The sequence below is a fragment of the Mus caroli genome, unplaced genomic scaffold, assembly GCF_978045245.1.
Source record: "Mus caroli unplaced genomic scaffold, Mus_caroli_1 scaffold_7, whole genome shotgun sequence".
Taxonomy (NCBI): Eukaryota; Metazoa; Chordata; class Mammalia; order Rodentia; family Muridae; genus Mus; species Mus caroli.
The window spans coordinates 145,651,248-145,664,093 of NW_028227262.1; the positions used below are offsets into that span (position 1 = coordinate 145,651,248).

At 40.0% G+C, this 12,846-nt stretch overlaps 1 protein-coding gene across 1 annotated transcript in view; it reads left to right on the forward strand.

The window, feature by feature from the left end:
* Calcr (calcitonin receptor) overlaps positions 1 to 8,976 on the forward strand; it is a 75,172-nt gene extending 66,196 nt beyond the window's left edge. The window contains exons 11-15 of the mRNA XM_021165087.3: positions 674 to 734; positions 816 to 882; positions 1,930 to 2,148; positions 3,097 to 3,138; positions 7,075 to 8,976. Coding sequence (XP_021020746.1) covers positions 674 to 734; positions 816 to 882; positions 1,930 to 2,148; positions 3,097 to 3,138; positions 7,075 to 7,323 — 638 coding nt within the window. The 3' untranslated portion in view covers positions 7,324 to 8,976. The remainder of the gene's footprint in view (positions 1 to 673; positions 735 to 815; positions 883 to 1,929; positions 2,149 to 3,096; positions 3,139 to 7,074) is intronic.
* The last annotated feature ends 3,870 nt before the right edge of the window (positions 8,977 to 12,846 follow it).

Genomic DNA, 12,846 nt, shown 5'->3' on the forward strand with positions numbered 1-12,846 from the left:
ATATCATCTGTATTTTTCTTAAGATAAACTCAAAGGGAGTGCTGTTTATGTTTGCTAGTAGCACTTAGATTTTGAAAAGGAACAGGACAGTACACTTCCTCTAAAAGCCACAGTCAGAACTATATAGTGGGAGGAGTATACTGGCTTCTCTAGACTATTCTTTTAAAAGGAAACAGAATCCATGAAGCAAACAGGAAATAAAATAAGACCCAAAAGAATTCATATGAACATCAAGGAAGGCTTTCATAGCACTCAGCATCCCAGGTGACATCCCTTAAGCCTGGCCCAGAATCTCACCATGTGAGAGCCTAATCCACAACAATGAAAGACTTTCTTGTCCCAGTTCAGAGTATCAGCAAAAGCATATTCAGAAAACAACTTTAGTAAGACTCGCAGTGCAAGTTACTGTGTACCCGCTGCAGCTAGGAATTGGTGAAAGGCTTTTAATTGTCTGGATGCTCTTAGCCAAAGTCCACATGCTGATGATGCTCGAGCCAGGAGCAATTCTTTCTGGCATGGCCAAAGATCACTTGTCTACAGACATCAAAGGAATGTCTTGATAGGTACCCTCAATTTGCAACCATCTTTGCAAAACTACCCCCATTATCTATGCAATCTTAGTTAAGCTTATGACATGGGGGCCAAGTTTGATTTGTGCTTTTCCCAATTTTAGGGTTCCCGATAGTGCCAACCATTATCCACGCCATCACTCGTGCCCTCTACTACAACGACAAGTAAGTATCAGGTTGGTTTTTAATAGGATACTCCGAAGAAAGAGCACATTTGTACTAATATGAACCCTTGCTTTTCTTCAGCTGCTGGCTGAGTGCAGAAACCCACTTGCTTTACATCATCCACGGACCCGTCATGGTGGCTCTGGTGGTGAGAACTGATTTTTAAGTATATTGCTCTAAGTGTCATTGCCCAAATTTGTGAATACATTTATATGTGGCACATGCACTGCAACTACAAGATCAAGTAAATTTAATGGGATTTTTATCATAAAGGAACCCACTATGTTCCTCAAAAAATTTCTTTTGCTTTATATGTGGAGAATCTCATTTGCATACACAGGATGAGGGCAGTATAGCACTTTAATCTCAAAGGCGGTGTTTTCCTTTCTCATAGTAATAAAAGTAAAAACAGTCTCAAATCTGGATGACCACAATCTGCTATTGCACTGAGGAGGCATCTCTTGGTAACCAAAGAAATTAGATCACCATCCAGGCTGGGTTTTGGTCACTCCCATTGGGTTACATACTTTTCTTGTTTGCTGAGACAAAAACAACTTAGGTAGGAGTGTATTTGGCTCCTGGTTTGAAGGGAAACAGACCGTCCTGACAGAGTCTGCATGCCAGAAGATGAGGTGGCTGTTCACATGGTGGTATCCACAGTCAGGAAGCACAGAGCAATGAATTCTGCTGGTGCTTATCTTCCTTTCTTTTCAGTCAGGGACCCAAGTTTGAAGGATTCAATGACTATCAAAAGTCTCTCTCTTTCTTCCTTCCTTCCTTCCTTTCTTTCCTTCTTTCTTTCTTTCTTTCTTTCTTTCTTTCTTTCTTTCTTTCTTTCTTTCTTTCTTTCTTTCTTTCTTCTTTCTTTTTTCTTCTTTCTTTCTCTCTGTCTTTCTTTCTTTCTTTCTTTCTTTCTTTCTTTCTTTCTTCCTCCCTCCCTTCCTTCCTTCCTTCCTTCCTTTCCATTTTTTTTGTAAAATGGCCATTTCTATTCCAGCTTTTAAAAATTCACTCTATGTGCTTACAATAAAATTCTTTTAAAATTTTATTTTCAAAACTCACCATCAGAGCCAAAAATTAGATGTGGTTCAGATGTCAACTTCTTTTATTTTTAAAAATTCTAGTCATCGATCTAGTAGATATAGTATTGTCCACACCACAGTAGTGGATCCTTCACCAATCTGACTCTCTGCAGGTCAACTTCTTCTTTCTGCTCAACATTGTCCGCGTGCTTGTGACCAAGATGAGGCAAACCCACGAGGCCGAGTCCTACATGTACCTGAAGGCTGTGAAGGCCACCATGGTCCTTGTGCCCCTGCTGGGGATCCAGTTTGTTGTGTTTCCCTGGAGGCCCTCCAACAAGGTGCTTGGGAAGATCTATGATTATCTCATGCACTCTCTGATTCATTTCCAGGTAAGGAAACTAACCCCACGTTTACTTGCTGGCTTATTCTCCTGTTAAGTCAATCTGACTAAAACCCAGAACATTCCTTGTAAGATTATGATCTTAGGAGTCAAAATGCATAGCCTTCAACTGAGTAGGCCCAACCAAAAATTTTGAAGGAAATAGGGTTTTTAAAGGCATTTGTTTCTACTTTATTGATACACAGGCCCCTTTACTGGCCCCACACATACAGCTTTACACATATCAGGTAGCTACAGAACATTTCTTTCATAAACCAGTGTGACTTTGGTCACACAGGGCTGTCTATGCTTCCTGCCCTATTACCATTCATTGTATGAATCTATCCATGAGAGTTCTAGGCCTATAAAGGAACACTATACCTGGGCTTCTACATTTCTCACATAGGAGAATACAGAATGAGATGTCAGAGCAGTCCTGGGCTGCACAGTTAGCCAAACTAGAGAAGAGAGCAGGTTCCTTGTTTCCATTCACTCCAAAGACTTGGCCCAGATTAAAAGTTCCAATAAAGGCTACTACTAGGTATTTTGAGACTCAGTCTGGATATGACTAGGGTCTCAGGGAGAGGGTCTAACACTGGAGTCTAGGCCAGAATTTTTATTTCTCAATTACAAACTTCAAATTCACTGCATTCTTCCAACTGCCAAGGCCTAACATGAGGAGCAGGCTAAAGTTAATTAAGTCACAAAGAAAGGCCAAGCATTTCTTTAATAACCTAAGCTACTGGGATCATACTTACAACTTAGCACAAGGCATTGTATGAGCTTAAGCAAGACCTCCCAGACAACTAAATTCAGACTTCTGAGAGACATAGTTGGAACAGTTCCTCACTAATCCATAGTCCACACCTTCACCCTCAGACTTGAAAAAGATTCTTCTGATGACCACAGCTTTTTAATTTTTTAAATTTAATTAACGTATATTTCCTTCTCTTTTTAGGGATTCTTTGTGGCGACTATCTACTGCTTCTGCAACCATGAGGTAAGCATGTGCTCCACATAATACTATCACCCACATATATAAAGCCAGCCCTTTACGTTTTCTAAAGGACCACAGTGCAATTTCATCAGATCTCATTTCAATATGCTCTCATAGGGGATGGTGAGTCATGGTGTACTGCTGGTTATCCTACTACCTCAAGCTGAATCGCATTCACCTATGAATGTTCGGTGCAATTACACATAGAGCCCAAAGAGCACACCAGGGGTTCTCTTAGCTGATAGTGTCAGCAAAGCAATGATAAAATTAAAATGACATTTGAATTTTGATTCACTGTCATCAGGTCTCTGTCAGAGACTGCTGTCATGGAGTAAAGCCTTATATAAGAATCCGAATATCTGGGTCAGTGTACACAGAGACTTAGACAACCAGACTACCCAGGTAGCTTCATCCAGAGTCACCTCCCATCTAACAAAATTTTGCCTGAGAGACCAATTTATACAACATGAAAATAGAGCTTCTAAAGCCCTAGAGGTTCTTCCAAGTAAGCTCCAGAATGTCAAGGAATAACAGCTCTTCAACTGTTAGGATACACAAATGTTCTTCTCGTTGTAAATTATTTCCTATGGAAAAACTCTTCTATTCAAGACACATCCCAGTTTGTTGTCATATGATCCCATTCTATCCATTTAGTATTTAGGAACATTTTCTAATCATTAGCAATGTATACCTAATACCTATTCTATTATTTCTTTAAATAATATTCACTGAGTATCTAAAATACTTACCTGCTGCATCAACTGATACCCATCTCCAAATACAAGTTAAGTACTTTTACTAGCTTTCACTGGTACATCTTTTTTTTTTTAAGATTTATTTATTTATTATATATAAGTACATTGTAGCTGTCTTCAGACACTCCAGAAGAGGGAGTCAGATCTCATTACGGATGGTTGTGAGCCACCATGTGGTTGCTGGAATTTGAACTCCAGACCTTCAGAAGAGCAGTTGGGTGCTCTTACCCACTGAGTCATCTCACCAGCCCCTCACTGGTACATCTTATTCTTCGACCCAACAGTTTATTCCTCCACTCAACGAAGTGTATTTGTAGACTCATGATTGCCACATGATATAGTAGGAGTCTGGAATAAAAACGAGGTTTCCTTCTGTTACTAGCTGGTCGAATAACCTCTCCTCCTTTTATTTTTTGACAGTAAAAACTAAAAACTGAATGGGGCTTAAATCATCCAGTGTGAAATATTGTCATACCAGTGAAAATGCTCTGTGAATGTAGACTTTTGCATTCTGAGTTTGTTTTGGTATATACAATAAATTTTTTCATCGAAAACAATAGATATCAAAACAGGGATAATACAAAGATCAGGCTCAGAAAGGCCAAGCCTTGAACGGCACAAGAGGATCCCATGCATTTGTAAAATTGCCACAATATTTATTGTGTCTTAACGACAATGTCATTGGGAGTCTCAGACACAAAGTAAACCCAAGGGGGACCCATGACAGTTCAAATAGCTGGAGTTTATTGCCTATATTTTTTCCGGGTTTGAAATGTTTCTGTTTTCATTAAGATTGTGTAGCTAGAGGACGGTGTAAATGTGACATTTCTAATATTACAAAAATGGTATGCTGGGCCAAAATGTAATATCACACAGTCCCACGGACGTCAGGCATCTGGGTCTCAGCTGGATGTTCTGCATACATTCCCCTTCTGTCACACTTGTAGGATGCAACTTTCAGCTACATCTGAGATAAGTCTGTCACAAGGCTTTGCCTGGCTGGATATTGAGTTTCGGCAAAGATCCAAGGGGCCAGTAGGTCAGGAATGCAATGATAAAAAATTGAAAATTTAACTCTGATTCATTATCAGCATGTTGTTGTCAGTGGTTGCCGTCATAGAAATTAAGTCTTATAGACAGGGTTCATGGATAACCTAAGATCAGAGGGTATGCTAGGTTGTGGTGATGGAATAGAGAATGACGGACAGGCCTTAACTCTGTCCACTATTGAACAGAAACCCCAACTTCCATGCATCAGCACATAACTACGTGCTTATGAAAAATTTAACAGGAAAAGAGGGATACACAACAAAACATCCTAATCTATTCAAGAAGATTTCCGTGTAATATTGATCTCCTCAGACATGGTAACTGAGGCCCACATATACCTTATACAAATATACCTAAGCCTTCCGTAGCTGAGTCCTATGTAATAGAAGCAGCAAGAACAATTGTGTCTTCAAACCCTCAGGCAGAGCTTTCATTTTTCAAATTCAAAAACAAATTAATAAGAATCACATTTTTGTTACTTTTTCAAATGAACAATGAACATATAATCTGAAACACTGTGCATTGGTTTTACCCTATGGTCTTGCTAGACATTTCTACTGCTTCCCAGAATAGAAAGAAGTCTCAGGATTGTTTCAGTTTTTGGTTTTTGGTTTTTGTTTCAAGATCACAGACTTAATGCTCTTATTCCTATCCTCAAATCAGCATATAGTCCAAGTACTGTGTCCACCTACCTCTCTAAGAGATAAGCCTTATTGGACTGTCATTACTGTATCTTTTGTTTGCTGCTAAGGGACTGTTTTTATACATACACTTTATAAATGGAAGCAGATTGGAAGCAGATTATCATCACCACACAAAACGATGGCTCATAAATTTGAAATGCAATTAGAGAAGGTTGCTAACTTCCTATAATAATAATTTTAAAAAATTAAAATTGACTTTAAGCCCTTCAGCCTCATGTTGGGTTGGATTCTCTGGTAGGGATTGTAAAAGGACAGGAAAGGCAAAAACAAGATTTTATTTCCATGTGGGGCACTTCTCGCCAACTAACACTACATGTTTAACCATCTGCAATGGATGCCTCTAAAACTCCAAGTAAGCTTTAGCTGTAAGGACAACTTTGGTACCTAAGAGATGCTGATTCCACGAAAACTATCCGTTGGTTCCCTTTAGCTACAGACACTGCATCTCCAAAGACACTGAACTGGCATCTTTGCTAGTTTCTCAAAAGTACACTGATTGTCTCTAGATTATAAACCTGACATCAAAGGGCTTTTCTTACAATCCAAACAAAGCCAGGCTTCAATTGGAACTTGGATTCTGCAGCTCCCGTGCTGTGCACACATGGTGTAACCTAAGCCCTCCCATTTGAAAGTGAACACAACAGTGGTGCCCTTGGAAGAAGGCTGTTGTGAGGATTAAAAAAAAATTAATTCAAATCAAGTGATTATAATATGGCCTGGGACAATCATTCAGTAAGGAGTAACTAAATGCTTTATACCATCCTTTGTCCCCTGTATGTCTTTTATCAGGGCAAATTCCAGCTGCATGGTAAACCTCGGCTCTTAGCACTGTAAGAGGTGCTCTCTCCTTAAAATGTACTAGTATCTAAAATGCTCCACCCACACACATACATCCATAGCTTGTTTGAAAAGTCTAGTATTTTACATGATCCAATTATCAAATTATTCTGATTTTTTTTTTCTACAAAGAGAGACTAAAGTCTCATTCTTAAAATGTTTCCACTGCATTAGTGAAAGGTTTTATCTGGAACCCCTCATTAGGTGCTCAGGGTAAATGTACAGCATAGGTCCTATTATCATAGAAGCGATGACTGCTGTGGTTTATGAATATATTTTCATGTTACACAAGCTCAGATTTTGATCAAATCATGATCACTTTGATTAAAACATGAAAGGCAGCAGGTAAGTTTTCTTAACTGTTTCTCTCTACTTACTCTCTCTTGTTACCCAAACAAGTAACTCGCTATCTTGATTAGCATATTGATATTCCTAGAAGGTGTATTTCTTTGCCTCAGTATAAACTCAGTTCTTAGATCAGATCTACAATGTAACCTCCATTCGCCTCTGATGAGCCCCAAGAGTCATGTACATAAGGTTTCCTGGGGTCATCGCCCACAGTCTATGGAAACAGGCTCTCTTTGCTCTTGCAGGTGCAAGTCACCCTGAAGCGCCAGTGGACGCAGTTCAAGATCCAGTGGAGCCAACGCTGGGGAAGGCACCGCCGCCCCACCAACCGCGTGGTTAGTGCTCCTCGGGCTGTAGCCTTCGCTGAGCCAGATGGCCTCCCCATTTACATCTGCCATCAGGAACCAAGGAATCCTCCAATCAGCAACAACGAAGGCGAGGAGAGTACTGAAATGATCCCCATGAACGTCATCCAGCAAGACGCATCTGCTTGAATGTGAAGCCACCCCAAGCATTGTGATCCACTGAGCCTTCATTTCCTGGGGAAAGACAGACCATGTGTTTCAAGTGATTCCCATCCTCCCAGGAGCTGAGCATATCATTTGTGAACAAGTATTAAGTGAATTTGTCCATTGTGAATTTGAAGAAAGTGATTCTTGGTACTATTGCTTTGGGAGTCAGTCTAGGAATAGAGTCTCCCATTGCAACTTGTGAACTCCATCATTCATCCTGGACTGAGATGACAGTGTTCGTAGGAAAGCAGGCAAGGTGTTCAAAAGATGTCACTCAATTGACCTAGTTCAGATACAGGGTGCTCCTTGTGAATTTTGAGCCATTTGTACCTTTGAGAAATTAATATCACTCTCAATGTTTTTAAATTTGACACTGGATTTTGAATTAGAATATTTCTGTATTTGACTACAGATCTGGTTTTTAATGTTTTTATTTCAGTCAGTTCCTATATTACACATGTTACCATCCATTCAATGTCAACTGCACAAATAACATGACCTCTGAAAGATGGTGTGTCTTTTATAACATGATCCAGTTCACCAGGCAGACCCAAATGCTGTAATGAATTGATCTGAACGTTGTATGTGCTTTGGTCACTGACATTTATAAATTGGGAGGTCACCAAGAACCTATCACCAAATTTATCACAAAACTGCCCCCCAAAATGTAACAATCTTTAAAGAGAGTTTTCCACTTTCCTAAACTACAGGATTTGTAAAACAATCACTCCAAGGTTTATAAAGCAGATTACCTCTTGCCCTTGGGTGCTATCTAGCAGTAAGAGATAGATTTGTTTACGACTGGTAATTAAAACACTCCATACAAGTCCATTAACTGCCTTCCACCCAGCTTCAAAGCTTAACAAGATTCCTGTGTTTTTCAAGAAGATTCTGTGTGGCTAATTACAAATCAGTTTCTTGTTGACCTCTTGCTTGCTGCTATTAGCAAAACAAGAGAGGGAAAAAAAACCACACACACACAATGTAGGGACTTCAAATTTAACCTGATATTAATTCATCTTAAATTAAAAACAAAGTTTCTCATCAAAACCCAGTACTATAGCTCCATACCTCTCTTTACTTCCCAGGAGGAGATCCTCTAAGATCCAATAATAAACCAATACCATCACAGATTTCTAAATCTGCAACAGTAACCAGTCATCATTACTTAATTTGTATGCTAAATGAAGAGATTGGTTGAGACCCTCAAAATCTCCTCTCACCTTTGTAATCTTTGTCACTGCCTTTCAGAGGTGATTTAGTTGTGTAAAGACAAAAGTAACTTGATTTGTTCTGGTTACATACTTGCTGTACCCAGAGAATAGCAACTGTGGACCTTGAACACTGAGAGTCTCCTTTACCAAAATGCAAAGAGGGATTGAAAGGAAGGATTTTTTTCCAATCACAGTGTTACCTGGTGATGTCCCTATGTTTTGTTTACACACATTGAAATCAGTGTATTTCAGGCAGCTCTAGTACAAATGTGATAATATATTGTTGAAGTGTTTGAGATGTTATTGTGCTTATGTAGTAGGAGCTGATGAAATCAAACTGACTTACCATAACATTGCATGTCATACCTAAATTGTGTGAAACGCTTCTGCTGTGTACATGTGTATAAATACAGAGCATATTAAAAAGGCAAAGATGTATATTGTCATATTTTTATAAAGAAATACATTTGTCATCTTTCATTCATTCATTTTTGTCTCTGCTCATTCCATGCATTCTTCATTTCAGCCGTGAGCTGCCAGCATTCCACCATGTTTGTCTTGTGGGAGGGAGAAGGATCTAAAAGCACAGGTTAGAGATGGCTTACATGAATCACAAGATCCTTATCTTTATTAGTGTAACCACTTTGAATCTAACCTAGTGGCACAGGCTTCATACCCTTGATAATATGAAACCATCCATAACTGTCAGTCTATTATTAGATACATTTGGGGATGATAGCATAGAAATCCAACACAGGGACGTATAAAATCATTTTGTCCTGTATTGGCTTTCATTCTTCTGAAGCCAGACTTGATCTGTCCAACATCTCCTCAGGTCATTAGAATTGTTATAATTACAAGTTCTTAATATAATTTGAGAGAAAGATTAAAACTGAATGAAAGGTAACTAATTAAATATCAATAAATTGCAAAAAGGCCGCTATTAGAAAGATTTTTTTCAGGTCCAGAAGACATGAAATGAAAACCCTGAGGATTAAATGAGAATCACTGGGCTCATGAAGGGAAACAAGGTGATTTGAAAATGTAGCACCTAAATTGCTGCCTCCTGAGACCTGGGGATCTGTTTAGTAAGGATACACAGAGATGCATCTTTCCCTGAATGGTCCAGAGAGCAGAAATCACAGACAGATTTTTGAAAAAAACAAAAACAAAAACAAAAACAAATAATTTCACACTCCATAAATATAAGTCTTCAAGAGAGCAACTTGTGTAGCGGTAGCTGCCTATCTCCTTAGAACTTCCACTGTAAAATTTCTACTGTAAAATTACTCTAAATCGGCCTTTGTGTACAGCTGGTTACTACAATGCTGAGGGAATATAAAGCATTGGGAAAAGACATGATAAAATATTTATCAGCATGAAGCTTCCCTTCATTCATTACTCACTGGTACAGATGTTTCATACCCATCCTGTTCTACCATAGGTCCAGCATTTATCAATAGGGACAACAGCTTAAATTCTGGGTCGGGTACAAATCAAGATTATCTAAGTCCCAAACTTATGCATTGCTGCTCCGAGTGTGAAGAAACAAAATGGTATGTGTTGTTGGAGGCGGTAGCTGGATGTGAGGTCTCCTCCCAGCTAGCAATCAGAGACCCAAGCACTGGAAATGCTCTGAGAACATCTGCACAATGTTTTATCTCAGACTCGTTTCCTAGACAACAACATGGAAAACACTGGTCATTCTGAGGTTACATTATGGCTCAGTGCTTATCACATGACTTAACACTTAGGAGTTTAAAATGAGGTCACTGAGAAAAGGTAGAGATTGACTATCACATTTGGAAAGCCATCGGGTACATGCAGAGAAACACTGCTTGTTATTTTAAAAGAAAAAGCCAGGCGTCTTACTCCTACCTTGGGTTTAGGTAAAATTGATGTCATAGAGACATGGAACATGGAAAAAGTGGCTGGAAACCTAAAAAGAAGAAAAAATTATAATATGGTATTTGGATAGCAAAGGAGGGGAGAAAGAATTTCCAAACCAAGAACTTTAAACACTTTTTTTTGTTTGTTTGCAACATGGAATTAATTTACTTTCAGAATTTCTAAATAATCCCCTGCAGTGTTGAAGAAAAGCACCCTTGAAACTATAGCTAAGTTAGATCTGACAATGTTTCTAATGCTATATCTTCTTTTACTTAAGTTAGCAATGTGTTTGAGGATTTCAGGTTTTAAGTGTTGGCCAGCCAGCCCCTTATGGTCCTAATCAATGCCTGTTTTCTACTTACAGAAAGTCAATACATTCTATCTAATTGTCCCAGAAGCTCTACCCCTGAGGCTCAAGCTGGGCCATCCTTTGTTCCCTATTGCTGAAGTAATCTATTATCTTTTAATTAGGATAATTTCCCTCCAAATCTCAGATTATGTTAGTGAAGTGTTCAACAGAAATTCAATAAAACCAGTTATATGTCTTTCATTTGAAAAACAAAAAGTCACAAATACACCAAGAATTTTGTCTCAGTTCAACCCTGTAAGACCAAAGCTAATATGTAGATCTCTCATACATGTACTGTGCTCCTAGGCACACTCTCAGCTCAAACTCCAAAAAATATCTATGCAACCAAGGGGGTGCTTTGTCAGGTTGTAGTCCCACTTCTGCTCTACTGCTAAGGACAGCCACTTGGTGAGGTGGAACACGTTTCACTGTGCTTTTCCCATGACACCCCCAGGGTGAGTGTGGGGCTGTAGGGAAGCTCCAAGACACCACTCCAGGGGTGGGAAAGTACAGGCTGAGATGTGTGAAAGCCAGAGCTGGCTCGGGGTCCCTGGTCTGCAACAAGGCTGGAGTGTGGGGTTTTCAGATGCTTGGATATCAAGGTGATGCTGGGAGTCACAAAAGAGCAGAGAATGGAATCGGGGGCCACAGGCTGCATCTAACTCAAAGCTGGGGATAGGGGAAGCTCCCACTTGTTTCATAGGGCAGTTGCCCTTAGCTTGGCAGATGTAAGAGCACAGAGAAGACTTCTACAGGAAATTACACTGTGTTGTGGCTCTGTAGGTGAAGGCCTTCTTTGTGGCTCCCCACAGTGGGTTCTTGATGAAAAGAGACAGCCTGTGGTTTTAAACAGTTTATTGTCGTGGCAGAAAATGTATGCATAAAACGATAACCCACTTCTCAGTGTGGGCATGAGCTTAAATACCTTTTGCAGGGAGGAATGTCTGGGAAGGGAAGCTTATTAGTTAAGCCCTCTGGGCCCCCTAGGTACCTCATTAGCATGGAGAACTCTGCTTTGGGCCTATGTGACCATAGGACACATTCCTTTTATGTGAGAAGCACGGCACAGGTTCCAAGTCAGGAATCTGTCAGGGAGCTGGGCACCTCAGGTGTGTACCCACCAAGTCTCTGGGTCTTGACCTGCTCCATTTTATCAAACTTCCTGGCATAGTTTTACATCCCACAGTAGTTAGTCTGTGTGCAGCAAATATTTTGCTAGATGTGTCTTATTCCCTGGGCCAATACACGCTGACATCTATGCACTGTAATAATCATGTGGATATTGAGAGTCTTACAGAGATAATGAATGAAGACACAGAGAAGATAAACATCTTTCAAGGAAACACAGACCTCTGTATAAAACAGACCAATAGCCACTAGCTATTCTTCTTGTTTAAGAACTGATCTGCTCCTTATTCCTAATTTAACGATGAGAACTGGCGTTTGGACCTCCTCCTGGCCGAAGAAGAAGGCCGAAAACAGGACCTTTCCCAGATGCTGTGTTGCTTTGGCAGGTCACAGAAGCTGTCAGCTTCTGTGGTGCACACTCTCAGCTGTGCAGTATAAATCCAAGTTGAAGAGTATATCCACACATCACACTTAGTGGCTATTTTAGTTACTTTCCTTGATACTGCAACCAAATACCTGATAAGAGCAATCTTAGGGCAAAAGGATTGATCTGGCTAATGGTTTAAGAATGAATAGTCATTGGATTCGCTAATTTTTTTTAAAAAAGTGGGGGAATACAAAATTGGGCGGGTCACTTGATTGGGAGTTGGAGAGGAGTTGGACAGGGAACATGTGAATATGATTAAATATGAATTCTCAAAGAATAAATTCAAAGTAGTATAAATTTTTAAAAACAAAAGATATCAGACAGAGGACAGAGGTCCACCCTGCAGGGAGCGCCATCTTGGCTCCAGGACTCCACCGAACTTAGTCTGCACAGGTGAGAGTGAGGACCACAGAGGCAGACAGCTTCTGGGACAGGCGGGAGCCACAGAGCCGCTGAGGCAGCACCCTTTTGGGGCCGCAGACATTCGGCACCCTCCC